Source organism: Pelodiscus sinensis, chromosome 15 (assembly GCF_052426305.1).
Source record: "Pelodiscus sinensis isolate ZL-2025 chromosome 15, ASM5242630v1, whole genome shotgun sequence".
NCBI lineage: Eukaryota > Metazoa > Chordata > Testudines > Trionychidae > Pelodiscus > Pelodiscus sinensis.
Window position 1 is genome coordinate 7,873,467 of NC_143066.1, and position 18,910 is coordinate 7,892,376.

An 18,910-nucleotide genomic window follows, 5' to 3' on the forward strand; every position below is an offset into this window, starting at 1 on the left:
TGTACGTATCTCTATCTATGATACTTGTGTGTGTGGTATAAAATAAATAGGAAAGCGGTTGAGGTTTGCAGCTGTACTTGTATGACCGCTCTAAACGGGCCTTTGTTAGTCTTTCAGCAGAGCTTCCTGCATCGGAGGGGCCTGAGGAGAACAAGTATTTGCCTTTTTTTTATCTTCTCCCAATTACAACTTGGCGCAGGAATTATCAGCTTAAAATTCAAATCAAAATGTCCCAAGGAAAATGGCCTAAATCACTAAACCGCTTGTTTTAAAGCCATAACTGAGGCAAAGCCACCTTCTCTCAGCTCCGGCACCTGCCCCCAGCCTAGGGGAAATGGGCTGGGCACTAGGTCCGTGGAGGGAGCTCTGCTCCACTCCTTGGGCCATTGGGCTCTGCCTCAGTCACTCCTGTGGCTACAGTTGGTTTTATGGCCACGGCCTGGTCCTGGCCCCTCCCTGAGGGGAATGGCCTGGGGCACTGTGTGTTGGCAACCTCTCCTGTAAGCCCCCCGTTCAGGGCAGAGTATCGGAAGCCCCTCCAGATCGGTGGTGCATGGTGCACTGATGCCTAAACGGATTCCTCACATCCTGCCCCAGGACAGCTCTGGTTCTGTTACGTCATACGCTCTCAGAGCCCTGGAAGAGCATAGCAGGATTTGCCCTTTATCCTGTAAATTCATGAGCAGAAGAGGCATCCACAGTCGGAGTCCTGTAGGCGGGTCTGAGGAGCAGTCCACCAGCTGCCCCGTGAGGACCCTCTGCCTCCAGAGGGGAAGGCCAGCTTCTCCCCACGAGCCCCCTGCCAAGTGCTTCCCCGGAGCATCCTGCTTTCTGTGGCCATGGGGAGGAGCCTGGGGAGGGATAGTGAGGAGCTGGCCCAGTTAGTTTGAAGCTGAGGGTGAGGCGTCCAAAGTGCTGTGTCAGGAAAGAGGCTGAGAGGTGAGGCTGGATTTAAGGAGACAGGTCAGGTGTGGAGAGGTTGATTTACAAGCGATGGGCTTAAAGTTGGTAGCAAAAGCCACGTGAGTGGCTACAATCACCTAGAGAGAGGAGGAGTGGGCCAAGGACAGAGCCTTTCAGAACAGTTCCTATTCCTCATCTATATTTTCAGACTAACTTGGCTACCCCTGTGAAGCAATATTTTCCGTCCTTCAGGATTTGAGTGTTCTCCTCTGTGTCTTGGCAATGTGTTGACAAGCTGTAAGATTTCATTTTGCCCCACATAATTGCTTGTGAAAGGTTCTCGTGTCCCAAATGTCATCAGGCCAAGAAGGAAACGGCACAAGTCAAGGTCCTGGAGAAGTCCTCGAGATACCCCGCCTAAAGAGCCAGGAGACGGCCCTCAAATGTTGTCGCTTATACAGCAGGCTGTTCAGTGGACGGGGCAGCCCACCTGAATTGGAATCTCTCAATTGAATGTGCCTTTTGCAAACAGGAGACGCAGCTGGCTACACGACCACTTTGGATTGTTGCTTAGAACGGGATGTTCACCTTGAACACTGGCAAGGAGCCACCCGAATGGCGTCACTTGGGAATTAGGCACCAGTGTACTTGCTGGGATGACACATCTCTAATACCCTTCTGGGAGGGCTGAAGCCTGTCTGGCTGCATTTTAATGAGTGTGACCGCTCTTTTGTCTCTTGTGTGTGTGTGTAGAGAAGCAGAAAAGAGGTACTTTGTCAGCAGGCCAGAAGCCAAGGCCGGGATAACTGCATAGCTCCTTCTTTGCTGATACGATAAGCTCTTACTGGATCTTAATAAATTAAATCTGTACAAATAGGCATTCTGGACAAAGGTTGGGTGGGAGAAGCGGAGAAGGCCAGTGTAGGTGGAGCCCTGGTTTTGGTTTGTTGCTATTTCCAGGACAGAGCTGCACATCTTGGTTAATCTCTGCTCTGAGCCCAGGGACTAAGCTATGGACTGTGTTGTGCCCAAGGAATCCAACTTCACCTGGGCTGTAGACAGAAGGTCTGTAGGGAAAATGTAAAAAGGCCTGAGGTTGCACAATGGAGATCAGGGGAGCTTTGTCCTAAGGGGAAATCCTCACTCCACTGAAGTCAATGTATGTGGCACAGGCTCCACCAATTGACTTTTTTCTGGGCGCAGGATTGGAAGGCGAGAAGATGATAGATGCTTAAGAGTCAGTCTTCTTCTGGGGAACACCGGAGGTGGGAGGGGATGAGCGGTGGGGAGCTGGTATAAGTCTGACAGCTCAGCCAGCAGCTAATCCAAAGCCAAGAACTTCCCTGAGGTCAGCACCTGGCATGGACTTGAGCCATGGTGTTCAAAACCTGATCCACACTTTCTAGGTAGAGTTGTTTGCACCTGGGTTCTCTGCCTGGGTCTGTTTCTGCTTCGACTCAATCCTCACAAGAGAGAAAATGCTGCCTTATGATGGAGGTGAAAGGATGATAACCGCTAAGATTTCTCCAGTGGTTTTGAGTGTAGATCTGTCTCTGCAGAGGAGAATTTGTGTCTCAGATACGGCCTGCTTGCTGTAGTGGAGGAGGGTTGGGGTTGGCGGTTCCATCTGGGAAATGACACTAACAGCTAGGAAGTTCGTCAGCTGGATCCTTTGGCTTTATTTGGCCGGTACCCTTGGATTCAAGGCTGCGAAAAAAGTCTAAGGCACGAAATCCCAGACCGAAAAACTTTGTGGGATCTTACAAATGCCATGCTGCTCAAAGAGCTTGACTGCAAGCCCATGGAAATTGGGGAGGGGGGATCTTTCCACGGATTGAACCAGGCCTTTATTTTGTAAAGCGAGTTAGTGTTTGAAAGCGTCATTTCATTAATTAACCATGGATTGGTGTGGGGTCTGTGTGGGGTGGACTAGGACCAGAGAACCCCTGCAGCTGGCCTCAGGGTCCTCGCACACCCTATCCCAGAGAGGAGCAGAAGAGAAGTCCCCCAGGCAGCCTAGAGGGGTTGCGAGGAAGCAGCCAATCAGGGTCAAGGAGCTTCACATAAAAGGAGCTGCAGGGCAGGGCCAGACACACTCGGTTGCTGCCTGCTGCTGGAGGAGAGAGGCCTGTGTTCCTAGCTGGGTGAAGTTGCAGCAGGGCTATGGGCAGCTCAGTGCTGGCAGGGGCTGGGGGAGCAACGGAAGCTCCTGGCTGGCTGCTGGGCCTGAATAAATTAATTCAGAGAAAACACCCATGGAGAAATTTGCCAGGAGCTTGTGCAGATGATGTTCAGCCTCTAGAAATGTTTCCCTTTGTGCAATTAACGAAGCAGTAGAGAGTTGGGTCGGGTTTGGATTGGCCAAGGAGGCCGCTTTGCCAAAGTATTTTATTTCTGGATTGCCGCATCTGTCACTGTTTTGATGGAGGTGACTGTGGGAGACTTGTACTAAATGTCTTTTCCCTTCAGTCCAAATCCTGGCTGAGCAATGCTCCGGACACCTGCACATTTTCTTCCTATTCCAGCAGAAAATTGCTGGCTCCGCCCTTCCCCTGTGCTGGCTCCGCCCTTCCCCTGTGCTGGCTCAGTTACTCTGGCCAGACAGAAGAGGGAAATGAAGTCAAGGTTACGCTCCCTTGTAGTCGACTCCCTTCCTGGAGCAGGTCCGAAACTGTTTATACCTACCCAGCCAGATCAAATTCGTAGGGGGGCAGATGGCCCTTGTGCAGGCACACAGCCAGAAACTAGGCCTAGGCAATGAGCCAGACGTGGGGGCAAAGCTAACATTTGCAGGGCATGGTGGAGACATGAGGACAGGCCTTGGGGCTCCTCACACTGTGCTCTACGTGATGAGCGCCATAGCCAGACCCAGCAGGGGAGAGCTCAGCGTGGCTCCTCTGGGCAGGTCAGAAGCAGGTGTTCCTCATAGTTACTGTGACAATCAGTTGGTTTCTAAGCCAATGCCCCCGGGGGCAAGTAATCTGCCATTACCCTTCTTCGTCTGCTTCAAGCTGCTCAGGCATGTTACTAATATCTTAAATTGCAGCAGATGTTTCTAAATATATTCATTTGTGTGTGTGTGTGTGTGTGTGTGCGTGGGGGTGTGTGTGCATGCGTGGCTTTGTCCGAGGCGATGGCTCCTTCCCACATCTGTCCGCAGTGCCTCCAGCCACCTCGAGAAGCAGATTGCTGTAAACCGATAGGACGCAGACCTCCATGGCTACCAAACTTGAAGCAATCTATTTGGTCTTGGTTATCTGCTAAATCTGCAAAAGGTTACCCAGAGGGAGAGCAGGGCAGTAATCAGTTTAAATTTTTTTTTTAAAGATTTGCAGAGATTTTGCTTACATAATCGTCTCACACGATGTTTAATACATCGTGCAGGAGGGGGACGGCTTTTTATGCGGGCTTTTTATTTATTTATTTGATCCCATATTATCTTTTAGCGATGTCCTTGAGCTCGGAGGAGTAATCATCCTTCTATCCACTTTGCTGTCAGGAGCGTGTGCTGACGCAGATGCAGCCACGAGCCGTGGCACGCTTGGCGTGCTGTCCCTTTAAACATCCGCTGTTGGGCTCTAAGAATGACTCAGCCAATCACTGGGGAGCACAGGGAACCGGATTCTGGATTCCACTTGGGCTTTCTGACCCCACTGTGGCATAGTCCAGGGGCCTGAGAGAATGAGAGTTGGGCACAGAGGTGGTACCACCCGGAGGGCCCAATAAATGGGCATTAGTATCAGACAGTCATGTGCCCACTTCTCAGAAGGTTGTCCTGTGCTTGGCTTCATTAATCTAAGCAAGGGAGGAGCAGAATCACTGACCGCTCAGCTGATGCTGCTGTTGCAATGGAAAACACATTTTGAGCCCCTCACACAATTATTTACTGTCCTGCTCTGGTATCACATCACAGGGTGCTTTCTCCGTCTGCTGGATGAGCCCAACCTGAGTGGAAAGCGAGGGCCACAAGGTGAAAGGCAGCAGGCGACGGCGGGGAAGGAGAGGGGAGCGTTGAGAGATTAGCTGAGCATGCCAGGGGAGGCCTGGCCATACACCGGGGAAGCTCGGGCAATTGTGAAGCTGGTGGAAGGAGCAGCTCCAACAACTCCGGGAGCGAGTTTCGCTCCTTGGAGAGCCCTGGCTGGAGACGCCCATGAAGGGGAGTGGAAGAAGGGAAGACAAACTGAAAAAGCGCAGCATTGGGGTTGGACTTTCGAGTTCTGTTTTTTGACCGGTTCTCACCAGCCTGAGAAGAGCCGGTGGCATTCAGGAGGTCACTGGAGACCACGCCGGTTCTTAGAGGGGCCTGGACAAGGGGAAATCGAGGCAGGATGCCACTGAGGTGGCCTTACGTACGAGGTAGTGCTCAGGAATTGGCAAAAGGCCGTGGTCCGGTGGGTCTCAAGTAGGTCAGCCACATCCGGGTTGATATGATGGAGTTAGAAGCCCTGGACTGTAAACGCCCAGGAGCAGGAACTGTGTCTGGTCTCTGTGTTGGGCCTATCCCAAAGGGGCCCTGATCTCATTGGAGGCTGCTGAGCTCTCCCATCATATTATTCATAACACCCAGGTCCCCTGCGATTGGTTCTGCCTCCTGACTAAATGGCTGAAGCATTTTAACGCTGGTGAATAATGAACAGGAGAAATTCACTCTTTGAAAACAGAAATCCTCCGGACTCCAGGAGTTGGGGCTCTAAGAATGACACTAAGTATCACAGGACTCCGTTAAATAGAACAGCAGGTGACATGGGGCAGCCGACAGTGAGTGTATGTGCCGATTGCTGCTTTAAGTGCGCATCAGGTTTTCAGGGCTCTGAATGTCTCGCTCCTGGTGTCTCAGAGGCTTTATTTATAGAGCCAAGCTATTAATTCGAGGGCTTTTCGGGGTGTCCCAGTCTCTTCTTTTCCATCTGTGGAGCAGCAGGTGAAGTTCCTAGCCACTGGGCTCTCGTGAAACCTTTGACGTAGGACTCACCCTTTGTTCTCCCCAGAACACAAGGGCATCGCGAAAAGGTATTATGGGATAAAACAACAATATTCTGCAGAAAGATTGGCCTCCTGCTGTTTAATCCGTAGCAAAGTCGGTCTGCAGCTGGCTGCTACTGTGCATCCCCGGAGATCCGACTCCATTCCAGGGGTCTGTACGAGTTCTACATGGCACTTCTATCATCCTGGTTTTCAGCACCCTTCGTCAGAAAGGATGGGGAGGAGGAGTTGGAGTGGCGTGTGTTATTAAAGGGAAAGTCCCCTATGTCAGCCCTCTGTTAATTAAATAAGGCTTACTTGGAATCTGGTAAGTGATAAGTATCTTTGTAGTAGGGCTGGTCAAACGGTAACTAAAATGAAAACAATTGAAGATATATCTCCTATTCTTAGAAAGTTGGCTAGAGTCCAGTTATTCATTAGTGAGTGTGTAGACAATCTGTGCACTTGCCAATCTTCTGAGCTTCATGAAGTTTAGCACAAAATAGTTTGCCTGAAGAGTCAGAAAATGCGTTTCTAGCTGTTCCTTTTTTACCTCAGGGGGATGTAAGCACGTGCTGAAATGCTTTGCTGAGTTGAGGCCTTCGATATCTGTTCTCCAAGCAGGGAGCCCAGACAATAACACGTGATTTAGTTGTTTTAGGTCATATGCAAATAGCAGCCAGTCAGAATGGATGGTTTGCAGTTTATGGGCTGAAAATTATTCAGTCAAATTATTGGGCACTTAGCCCTGGTCCACACTAGGGAGTTATTTCAAAATAATCCCCTTTATTTTGAAATAATAAGTGGAGCTTCCACACTACCAAGCCCGTTATTTCAAAATCTGGATTCCTGCTTTCCTTGGGGAATAACGCTTATTTCAAAGTAGTTATTTCGAAATAGGGTTAGTGTGGGTTCTCTGCTGCTGCTATTTCAAAATAACTACTCCCCAGAGTCATTCAAAGTAATTATTCCCCAGTGCTTCCTGGGGCTCTAAGTCGAGGTAACACGTCCACAATAAAGGAGCCTGCCTCGGACTAATTTTGAGGAATTCTCACAGTGGGGACACGCTATTTTGATTTTGCTATTTCGGGAGTTGTCATTTCAAACTTAGTTATTTCAAGATAATTTCCTAGTGTAGTCCTGCTTATACAGAGCTCAGGATTTGTTAATGGGAAAAAGGACTATGAATAGTTTGCCAGCTCTATATTCATCATGTAACTACTGTGGATATTGTGTTTTATTTTTTCTGAAGCTCTAAATACAGTTGAAGGGAGTATTTAGCCAGCCTCTTATGGCTAAATAATCATTGGAAATTAACTCACATTTTTATGGCACTGATGAAAATTCAGCGCATTAGAACTTAACAGCCACAATTGTTAATTCAGAAAATAAGGGAGGCATAGGGTGTATGCTCACCAGATCTCACCTGGCAGACCTGAAAAAACAACCCAGTCGTGCAAATAGCCATGTGTGCAAGTGAACTTAATGGGAAACAATGGGGCTACTCTCCTGAGGAAGTTGTACACCTTTTTCTTTTTTTTTTTTTGCACAGTCCAGTCCTGTGACTGCAGGTATTTAGTGAGTCATGATCCGTTCAGTCAACAACTTGAGTAGTTAAAAGACTTCCAAGCAAATGGCTTGTCGGGGTGGTTGTTAGAGCTATGAGCAAACCCCCTCGGCTGTGAGAATTAAGGCAGTTCAAAACTGCTTTATAAGATTATGGGTGTGTATGTGGAGAATCTGACATTGTTTCATGTTGAGAGATTTTAGGGGCTTCACAACACTTCTAGCCTGGGATTTTTGCATGGCAACAAATACAGTTTTGAGAGTTCACCTCTGTCACGTTCTCTCTTGAACTGTTCTTCATCAAACTAGCATTTTGCATGTTGGCGTCTCAAAGCTGGAAACGAAACAAAACAAAGAGCCATTTCCCGGTTGCACTGTAAGACGGTCTCTTTGGAGTGAAAACTTGCGTGATTTCAGGGATTGGTATATATTTATTTATGTATGTATTTATTTTGTGAAGGATTCATTTGCTCACAATTGGAGCAGTTTCCCAAATCTAATGGCTAACGGCACTGAGCCAGCCTTAGTAGGAACACGCCTGTCTTGGCCAATTCCAAATAGGCAGCAACACTCATGTACAAAGCCAATGTGACCTGGCAGAGGGTCTCCCCAGCTTCACAAGCGCTCACTGACATCCTGAGTCTTCTTTTAAAAACAGGGTTATTTGTCCTGAGAGAAGTGTTGAATAGACAAAACCAGCTCCTCAACTCACCCTTTGTTGGAGGGTCTCCCAGCCTCCCCTCCCAGGGGGTCTCTAGTAATCCTGTTTCTTGCAGCTTGCCTGTTCCAGCTCTGCTCCCCTTCTGAGACACCAGTCTGAGGGCTACCTGCCTGAGCAGCTGCCCCCTTGTCCCAGGGACCCACCACCAAACTTAACTCCAGTCCCCTAGGGTTCCTCTCCTAAGACAGCCTGCCCTCTGACAAGCCTTTCTAGCCCCAGGTGCAGCACTGTATCCTTTAATTGGCTCTGTTGGGCCTACTTGCTCTGACACTCGGTGCTGGGCCTGGTCTACTCACAGGACCTGCTCCTCCGTGACCGCCACGCTACTGCTTAGGTTGTGATAGTTCAGAAGGGGAGCACTTTACATGCAACCACCCAACTCCCAGGAAACCTACAGCTCTAGCTGCACGAGGCTGTGAATTTAGGCCTGAGATTGGAGAGATGCTGGGGCACATCTATGCAGCAGAGCAAGGTCTAACTGGAGTGTGGGGAGGCATACTCATGCTAGCTCTGACCTAGCCAGGGTAGGGACAGGAGCCGGCGAGACGCAGTAATATGGGCTTAGCATAAGCTAGCTGCCTGAGTACTTTGGGTATGTCGTGGGATTGTTTGTCCAGGCAGCAAGGAGAGCTCTCACGGCTGCATGAAGAGTCCTGCCCAAAGGAAGGAGGAGACCACGAAGGGAAGGCACAGAGTCAGCGGCAGCCTCGCTTTCGCCGCGGCATAACTCAGCAGTGATACGGGATTACGCGCGAGCCTCGGAAAAGATGAAGGGTTTTACTGGAAATGATATTAAAGTGAGATTTGAAGCAATAGAGTTGATGGAAATTGATGCTGGCTCGGATAGCGGCTGCGTGGTCAGAGCCACCGCCTGAGGCAATGTTTTCTCATCAGTTGCCATGTAACTTTCCCATCGACCTGCCTTGACGTGTGCACTGGTCACCTCTGTGGGATTGACCCCACGGCCTCGTGGAGAGCCCTACTTACCTTGGCTTGGTATCTCAGTTTTCAGGCCAGTACTTAACCAGGAGTATGGCCAGAGCATCCAGGTGTTCTGTAACAACTGCTCTAGACATACAGGTGGATTCGGAAGGTCCTATGGTCCTCCCCTGGCCGCATAGCAGTGCCTCCAGTGAGGATGGGAATGCAGCATTACTCGATGGCAAGTTTCTAGGCCTGTCCCACCTCCGCAGCCACGTAAGTACTAGTGTTCACCAAGAGACTCCTGCCTGAGCTGTTCAGGCTACAGGAACACCATAGGCGGAGAAAAGGGCAAGGAGGAAAGGAGAATAACAGAGGCCTGCTCTTTTTCTTGTACCATTGTCCACGTTTATCTTCTCTAGACGTGGGTGTAAACCCCAAAGTGGAATCCAGATCTGAGCTGGAACTCCTCTGAAGTATGGAGATATTTGGGTCCAGGTTACCTCAGATTTGCTTTATCTTTCTTCCTCTTTTGTGCTTCACTTCACCTCTTTTCCCCGTCTCTGATCCACTTGTTTAAAAATTATCAATCTTCGTGCCAGCTGTGGAATAGGTTCTGGTTTCCCACCATGTTGCATTGGCCTCTTTGCCTACTGATCCAAAACAGGAGCTTTTGGCAGCAAAATAGAAGGTGGTAGCAGGCCAACAGCAGCAGGAGCATTTTAAGAATATTGAATATTTTCTGATGTGGAATGATGTGGCATTTGGAAGACTGTGTTGGACTTGCAAACTATCCCTTGAAAGCAGGATCCTTGTCCTGTGTTTACGCCATGAGGCTCTGTAGGGAAGTGTGCAACCAGACAGTCTAGAATAAGATGAGGTGGGTTGGATCTCTCTTTTTCAGGGAGCAGCCTGCTTTGTGTCTCTCTGGTTTTGGAGTGTCATTCTGAGTTCTAAAAAAATTAAGTAGTTAAACTGCAGCCTTCTATCAAGAACTTCTTACGTTGTTTATTTCACTTCTCTGTCTGTGTGCCATGTGAGCATAATAAATAAGATTTACTATGTTTATTATCGTTGGCAGGTGAGCAACTTGGGGCTTGAAGGTGAATGGCGTACCTCCACTTGGTAGCACTTCGGCCTCTAACATCCTAATGTCCGGTCTTCTAGGAATGTGATGGTGTATTTTTTTAAACAGTTAACCAATGAGCCTGGGCCTGTTTCAGAGGCAGCTGGGTAGGGGGAACAGACAGGAGCCGGTGCTCATGGGCAGCTGGCTGCTGATACAGAGGTGGTAGCATGGGGAGGAGGGAAGCGGCTTTGCGGGAGCTGGTGCTTAGCTTCTCGTGCACACCACTCCCACGAAACCACCTCCTTCCTACGTGTAAATGTGTCACCACTCAAAATTTCAGCAGTTACACATTTACAACCCCGCCCCCCACTTTTTTAACATCCCTGCTGCCTACAATCCCTAAATGTTGCCCACTTGTCTGTATCGTGCTCAGAACTTGCTCTCTTAGGCTACCTTTATGCTGCACTGTAGTTTGAAATAAGCTATGCAATTTGAGCTATGCAAATTGCGTATCTTACTTGGATCATATTTCATAATCGCTTATTTCATAATTTGGTGCTGTCTTCACAGCGCCAAATTTCGAAGTAACCCACTATTCCGAAATGTCCTTACTCCTCATGGAATGAAGTTTACAAGGACACCAGAATAGTGAGCCCGAAATAACAGGCTTGCTGTGAAGACACGGGATAGCTATTTCAGATACTGCGCTATCCTGAAGTAGCATTGCACTGTAGACGTAGCCTTAATTCGGGGTGACCAACCCATTCAATGAAGAGAGCCGAAACAGCGGCAGAAAAAATGCGAAGAGCTACACCAGAATTGTTGAGCAAAAAAAAAGGAGAGGTTAGGCTTTTTGGCCACATCAGTGTCGGATGGTTCCCCTGCACCTGGTGAGCACAGGGAGCTGGGGGCTGTTTGTAGGGGCACTGGGGCACCTTCGCGTGCTGCACTTTCAGGGGTGAAGAGCCGCATTCACCTTGCGAACCGTGGGTTGGCCACTCCTGCCTTAATTTAAATTCTTGATTTCACCCTTCCTCCTCTCCATGCATGAATTACAGAGGGGTGGTTTAAAAACATGCAATATAACCAGAGCTCTAAGAATGATGATTTCACGATCTGTGGTGGCAGATTTGTCAGTTATTTGCATTTCTTTGACTATTATGACAAGATCCACAAATGGCCAACGTGTATTTTTGCTTAGTTACAGATCCCCCTAATTGTCCATATTCAACTTGTGTGTCACATTAGGTTCTCAGCTGGAGATGAAATTAGTCTGGGCTAATCCACAAGAGGCATTTTGATCCAGTAGTAGAAACCCAGGGCTGGGTGTCGGGACATCTGCATTCTTGCCTCTTCCCCCACAATAGACAAATTCCTTAACTACTCGGTGCTTTGATTTACCCATCCCTGTTATACCTGAGCGCCTTAATTAATGTTGATGAAGTGCTTGGAGCCCGTGGGAGGAAAAGGGGCATAGAAGAGTGGAACAAAGGGGCCATAATTCAGCTACAAAAGCTAAGCAGATAATTCCCTTCTGCACTGCATCCAGCCTCTGCCTCCAAGTCCCCCAGGGGCAGGAGGGGATGCAAAAATCTGCTTGGTCACAAGAATCTTTTGCTGGTGGGGGCTATTATAGAGCTTCGGTCCCTGGCACAAGCTTGGAAACGGTTTTCACTAGAGCACAGGGTGGCAGGCTTAATCCCAGCCCACCCAGGAAGTAGCTGGGCAGCCAACAGGGTGGCTCCAGGGATGGACCTGGCTCCCATATTAGGAAGGCAGAATAGAGGAGCACCTGATGGTAGGGAGCTGGAGTGGCTTAGGAGTGAGGGCATTTGCCTATAGAGCACAGGATGGTGGGTTTGAGTTCACCTCCCACCTTTACCCATCCTGAGAGTAGCTACCACAGGCTAAGTGATCTCCTGAAAGGTATGGCGATGGTGTTGATTTGTGAGTTGACTAAGGGGCAACAGTCTCTGGAGCACAGGGTGGTGGGTTTGATCCCTCCATGCAACTAGGCAGGGATCTTACCTTGAGACTACCTGTGAGAATCAAGGAGTTGTGTCTGACTCCCCAAAGCCTCATCTCAGCACAGATGAGAATTAAGATGCTAAATGGGTTAGCACAGAGTCAACATTGTTTGCATTGTAAATCCATGCAGAAGTGCACTGAAAAATGAAGGAACTCTGCTGTGCCTTGTCTTTCAGGAGAGAGTTTTCTGAGCTGCTGGAAAAGTTTGGATCTCATAGCAACACAGAATCGGCACGGAGTTCTCCTGTTCATTATGGTGGGAGTGAGTATTGACCCTCTGGGCGCTGAATACTGACCTGCATCTTGGTGCTGAGGGGCGCAGTGCAGAAAATATCTACTCAGTCATGGATACTAAATAAGATACCCTGGCATGCCCACATCTTGAATGCTGCATACAGATGTGGCTGCTTCATCTCAAAAAAGATATATTGGCATTAGAAAAGGGGTTTGGAACGGGTTCCATATGAAGAGAAACTAAAAAGACTTGGAATTTTCAGCTTAGAAAGGAGGAGACTGAGGGGGGATATGAGAGAGGTCTATAAAATGTCATGGATGGAAAAAGTAAATAAGGAAAAGTTATTTACTTATTCCCACAATATAAGAACAAAGGGTCACCAAATGAAATGAATAGGTGGCAGGTTTAAAACAAAAGGAAATTTTTCTTCACTCGGTGCACAGTCAACCTGTGGAACTCCTTGTCAGAGGATGTTGCAAAGACTAGGATTTTAACAGGGTTCAAAAAAGAGCTAGATAGATTCATGGAGATTAAGTCCATCAGTGTCTATTACCCAGGATGGGTAGGAATGGTGTCCCTTACCTAAGATTGTCTGGAAATGGATGACAGGAGAGGGATGACATGATGATTACCTGTTGTGTTGCCTCTCTCTGGGGGATCTGGTATTGGCCACTGTTGGCAGACAGGATACAGGGCTAGATGGACCTTTGGTCTTGGTCGTTCTTATGTAAGAGAAATTAAAACCGGATAGAGAATGACAACTTCCTTGCAGTGGGACAAGAGGTTTAGTTGGCATCTAATACTTCTCCAGCTCCCTTAACTCCACTTCAGTGTGCAACAACTCAGGAAAATACTGGTCTAGTAACTTACAATAATGTCTAGTTCTTCTAAAGCAGTTTCCAACAGTGGAGTCAAAGTGATCTACCAAGAGGGGTGAGTACCACTGTTAAACGTGGTGAAATTGAGGCAAGAGCAGCCAAGTGGCTTGCTCAATCCAGTGACCAGAACAGCAAGTCAGTGGCCAAGGTAGGACTAGAACTCAGCGCTCCTGGCCACTAGTTTAGTGGTCTGGTCACTGGATTGTCTTGCTGCTGCTTTTTGGGAAGACGCATGTGACACTGTAAGGCGGTGGTGGTTGTTGTTCATTGGAATTTGTGGTGAGAGGGTAAAACTTTGATAATTAATTTAGAAATATCATTAACATCAGCGGTAGGTATTTTCTCCAGGTAAAGAACCATGAACATTGATTTACTTTTTAACTGTGTAGCAGGGACATGTGGGCAGGGAGAAAGGCTTTCATTCTCTGGACTGACTCTTCTTTTATTCTTCAGGTAGATATTTGGAAAGTACATCCTCGGGTTCTTCATCACGTTCCCAGAGTCCTCTGCTGCTGAGCCCTGCAAATTCCCATGGCCCGCTCATTGGAAACTCGGCACATTCCCCGCACGCAAGCTCACAGTACGTACCATATTACTCAGAACTAGAGCACCTTTGGAATTTTTCAACAAATCAGAATTTTTCAGCAAAAAGAGATTTGGCATCAACAAAACCCAACAAATTTCACAATGCTGGAAAAGCATGTTAGAAAACTCTGGAACGTTATGTTTTGTCTCACTGCTCTCTAAATGGAAAATTCTTTTTCCCAGTTCAAAATGACTTTTCAATGTGAAATGTAAGCAATTTAGATTTAGAAAGGTTTTTTTAAAGTTAGAAGTCCAAATGAAGCATTTTGAAATTTTATTTAAATTGCATGTTCCAACTGATCTAAGCCAAAAACATTTGGTACTTAGATTCATGACCTTTATTGAGATTTTGACTTTTTGTCACACTTGTGGAGGGTAAAAAAATGTCAAACTTCAAAAATATGACTGGCACAGGAAAACCAGGCCTCAACTCCTAAGAGTCTTCAGGCTTGTCTCTGTTTCTAGAACGTTCTTCGTATTGTAATAGTGCTTATCTACCCTCAGAGGATCCCATTGCATTTGGCACTATGGCTAAACAAGTGTCCGATCTACGCAGTGCTGCTGTAGCCATGTTGGTACCAGGTGGGTGAGATAATATGTTTTACTGGATGAACTTTCTTTGGTAGGAGAGACACATTTTGAGCTACACAGACCTGAAGAAGAGCTCTGTGTGTTTCGAAAGCTTGTGTGTCTCACCCACAGCTGTGGTTCCATTAAAATATATTACCTCACCCACCTTCTCTCTCAAAGGAGTCTAGGGATTTTTGGGGTCACAGTTTGGAACACCTGAAAGGCCCTGATATTTTTAAAAAATGCAGAGCTCCCACTTTCTAAAAATCAGGCCCTTTTAAGAGGTCTCTCATAGGTCTTGTCTGCACTAGGAAAAAGGCGTGCTGCTTGTGAGCTCTTTGGCATAGGGGACTCACTTCTTTATTACTTGTCTGTACAATGCTGATCACGGTGGGCCCCAATTCTCAATTGGGGATCTTAAGAACCACCATAATACAAGTAAATAACAATGGTAACAGGAACAGCATTTATCCTCATCAGAATCAACTGCCCTCCCCCACCTACATGCCCCTGAAGCTTTACCCGTTGCTAGTCCTGAACTCAAATCAAACGGAGTTGTGAGGTTCCGAATGGTTTTGATAAGTGTTTTTCCTTACTCCCACTTTCGGGGAGAGAGGAGTGGAGGAGAAGAGGTTGGGAAAGGAGAGGGAGATTGCAGACTCAGGAACCAAACCAAAGATAGCCCTTTTCATTCAGCACTGGTGTGGACTTGCTAGAACAGTTCTGTGTAATGACAGGTGTACCCAACGGCTCTGTAGCATAAAACAGACCGCGGCTGTGTCTTCTGCTAACACGTCTGTTCCTTTGCAGCTGCTCCCTTGAGCCAGCGATTCAGTGCATCTCCATAGCAAAGTCCTCTGGGTTGGGGTTGACGATCAGTGGCGGATCTAACAGGCCTGAGGGGCCCATGATTTACGTTCACGAGCTGATGCCGGAAGGGGACTGTTACAGAGTAAGTCAAGAGCAGGGGGCGATTCTGGGAGCTATGAAACTGGAGCCTTTCCTGAAAGTGCCAGCTGTTCTGAAGGAGCTCTCCTGGGGATGGGTCAATGGTCTAGGGCCATGGTGTCCAACTCAACTGGCCAAATAGCCATAGTGGCTACTGCTTCACAACTGGTTGGACTCTTCAGAACTGGTGTGGGGGAACAAGGGTGTATATTGCAGGAGAATACTTCGAGCAAAGTGTCGTTCTTTTTTGATGCACCTAATCCTTGTGGATAAAGCTGTATGCTACACAAATGTCTCCTTTATTGTTTAGGATGGGCGGCTTCGGCCCGGTGATCAGCTAATTGCCATCAATAAAGACTCGTTGGTGGGCTGCACCTATGAAGAGGCCAGAAAAGTACTTGCAAAAACCAAATTCAGGTAAGCACGCACCAGCTGCCCAGAATACATTCCTCGGGTGCCAAATGCATTTCCCATTGTTGTCAACAAAGCCAATAACTTGTGATAACTGCAGCGAGTGATGTAGCAGACCTACGCGTTGTTCTAAGCTTAAGGTGCAAGAAGAACTTCCTGAGGTGTGAAGGTCTCCAGTATCGGTAGTTTTGAGTGCACGGCACAGCTTACATCATACTTAGAAATAGCAGGAGACCTTCCCAACCTGCCAGTCTCTGTTCTGCAATGAGCATGTTCCATCACACACCTTCCCCAAGATCTGCAGCAGTACTCGAGACCTCATAAGAATCCTCTCTGATTCACACAGCTCTACTGTTGTTGCACGTTACACGGGCAATTAACAAGCTTAGCTCAAAGGAAAGACCCCAGAGCCATTCTCATGGACGTTCTGAAACCTTAAACCTGTCGTTTTTAAACACTAACAAAACATGGTTCTTTTCAGACATGAGGGAAACACAGAAGTGGCCTTTATTCCTGGAAGGGGACGGTTACATCCGGGACTGTCGGCTCATAACAGCATCCAGTCGCCACCTCCTAAGGCCATGGGCAATGGTCTGAGCTCTTGCCGGTTGAAAGTCCACGTGAGGTCGCCTGAGGTATGTTGAAGTTCTGGATAAGATCACAGAGGCCAATCCCATAATTTCCATCTCCTGTCAGTTTCCTGTTTTTAGGGACTCTGTGATAATCTTTCCAGATTAGCTGTTTGGAAAGTCAGCAGAGTGGACTCCTGTGGCTCTGTTTGCTCTGACCAAAGATCGATCAATCGAAGTGACGTGTTTGAAGATCTCTGAACTGTGTTTTCATCTCCAGAAGTCAAAAGTGAAAAATTTTTTTGATGACAATCAATGAGTGAATATCTGCCCATAACCATCAAATTCAGCCCCATCAGTACTGGGGTGTAACCTCCTAGCGTTGGTTGTGTTGTATTTCAGCGGTTCTCAGCCTTTCCCATCATACCATACCCCCTTCTCCTGTTCACATGCCATCCAGCTGGGAGCCCTCTCCCATTACAGACCTAACCCCAGTAGGAGAGTCCCTGCTGCATTTGAGCCCAGCATGTTCTTATGGATAGCTCTGCTCTCCGTCCATTGGGTAATGCTACAGGTGCCCTTCAGATAATCCAAACTGCCTGCAAATTCATGGGTGGCTTGGATACGTAAGGTTTAAAACCAGCCGCTGTTGCTAAAACACACTAGGCCATTCTTGGTGTGATTTCATTGCTCTCACTAAAGTTACTTCAGCTCAGCCTCTGGTGCGTGCAGTCAGCCAGGAGCTTCTCAGTTCCCACGGTAATGAGCGTGGGCGACAGGCACACAGAACCTTTGGAGGATCTGCGCCTCCGGAACTGTCACAGAGACAACCCCCCTTTGACTCCAAACCAGAACTCGTTGGGTCCATCACCATTGTTCGTGCTGTCTCTAGCCTAGTAGGTTCACGTGGTGTTCACGCAAGAAGTGGTACAGTCTGATTCCTTAGGGAGCATCTGGGACTGTCTCTCCCTATTTCCTCCCTCTTCCTTTGCTTTTCACTCTCACTGGCAGAGTGGGCTGTGCATTCTGTCCTCTGTGCTATTTTGTTTTGTTTTTTTAGACCAGACAAGAAAATCTCTTTCCTGTGCCTTCTCCATCACCGGACATTTGCCCCCCAGAACTCACGATATCTGGTAAGAAGGATGCTGACTCTTGTTTGTGTAAATGGCCAAAGTATCTAGACCAGAGCTCCTCAATATTAGAGGTAGTGAAATGAAACTTTAAGTACCGACAGCAGTGGAGGTGAAGATTAATAGTCTAATGACAGGTCTCACTCCATTAGGATTGGTTATAGGTAGTGGTGCAGTTAATGAAGGGCTCTCTTCAGTAAGCATTAGATACACCCATCTTAGCTTGTCTGTTGGAGCAGAGGTCTTTGCAGGGGTGACTGGGTGTCTAGGTCACTGGTTCTGTATTGGGGTGGTAGTGGTGGAACATCACTGCTGTTATCCAAAGGACATGTGAAATGTGGTTTTGGGATCAGTCCAGTGGCCGGAAACCCTTACCACAGTTAGCATTAATTGGCAGCCTTGCTGGTGGGACTGAAGAGGTGCGTCTATACTGCATCCATAGCTTGGAATAAGCTACACCAGTGGGGCTCGTCTACACTGGCCCCTTTTCCGAAAGGGGCATGCTAATTTCACAGGTCGTAATAGGGAAATCCGTGGGGGATTTAAATATCCCCCGCGGCATTTAAATAAAAAAAAAAGCCGGAAAAGAGCGTCTACACTGGCCCCGATCCTCCGGAAAAAAGCCCTTTTCCGAAGGATCTCTTATTCCTACTTCAATATCCCCCGCGGATTTCCCTATTATGACCTGTGAAATTAGCATGCCCCTTTCGGAAAAGGGGCCAGTGTAGACGTAGCCTTAGAGCTACGCAAATGGCGTAGCTGATTTTGAGTCAATTTCAAAACGGCTTATTTCGAAATTTGGCGCTGCCTACAAAGCACTTATTTTGAAATAAATCACTATTCCGAAATGTCCCTTACTCCTCGTGGAATGAGGTTTACATGGTCGTCGGAATAGCGAGCCCATTATATTTTGAAATAATGGGCGTGCTCAAAAGAAACAGAATAGCTATTTTGGGATGCCTCCAGTATCCTGAAATAGCGCTGCTGTGTAGATGTAGCGGAAAGCTCTTGAAAACTGAATTGCTGTTAAACAAATAGATAAATCAGTGTTGCTTCAGTGCACAGGAACTTGATTCTACAGTCATTAAGCCAAATTAGCTGCCTCCAACTATCCACAAAGTGGTAATTTTAATGCATGGGATAGATTAATAGCTCCGGGGACTATGTAAGTCTGTCATAATTGTCTCAGGATCTGAAGTTCACTTGTCGGAAGACACTAAACTTTCAAATGATATTTTCCTCTGTGCTTGCAGGCCATTACATACCTCTTGCTTTTACATGATTTTTTTTTCTTTGGAAGACTCTCTTCTGGAATAGTGATAGAAATGTAGCCGTGTTAGTCTGGGGTAGTTGAAGCAAAATGCAGGACAATGTAGCACTTTAAAGACTAACAAGATGGTTTATTAGATGA

The 18,910-nt window shown here is 47.5% G+C and overlaps 1 protein-coding gene across 1 annotated transcript in view; it reads left to right on the forward strand.

The window, feature by feature from the left end:
- Positions 1 to 18,910, forward strand: part of LOC102446363 (syntaxin-binding protein 4-like) — a 105,236-nt gene that overhangs the window by 59,604 nt on the left and 26,722 nt on the right. The window contains exons 6-11 of the mRNA XM_075899243.2: positions 12,350 to 12,435; positions 13,740 to 13,866; positions 15,252 to 15,393; positions 15,700 to 15,806; positions 16,282 to 16,435; positions 17,430 to 17,502. Of these exons, the coding sequence (XP_075755358.2) occupies positions 12,350 to 12,435; positions 13,740 to 13,866; positions 15,252 to 15,393; positions 15,700 to 15,806; positions 16,282 to 16,435; positions 17,430 to 17,502 (689 nt within the window). The remainder of the gene's footprint in view (positions 1 to 12,349; positions 12,436 to 13,739; positions 13,867 to 15,251; positions 15,394 to 15,699; positions 15,807 to 16,281; positions 16,436 to 17,429; positions 17,503 to 18,910) is intronic.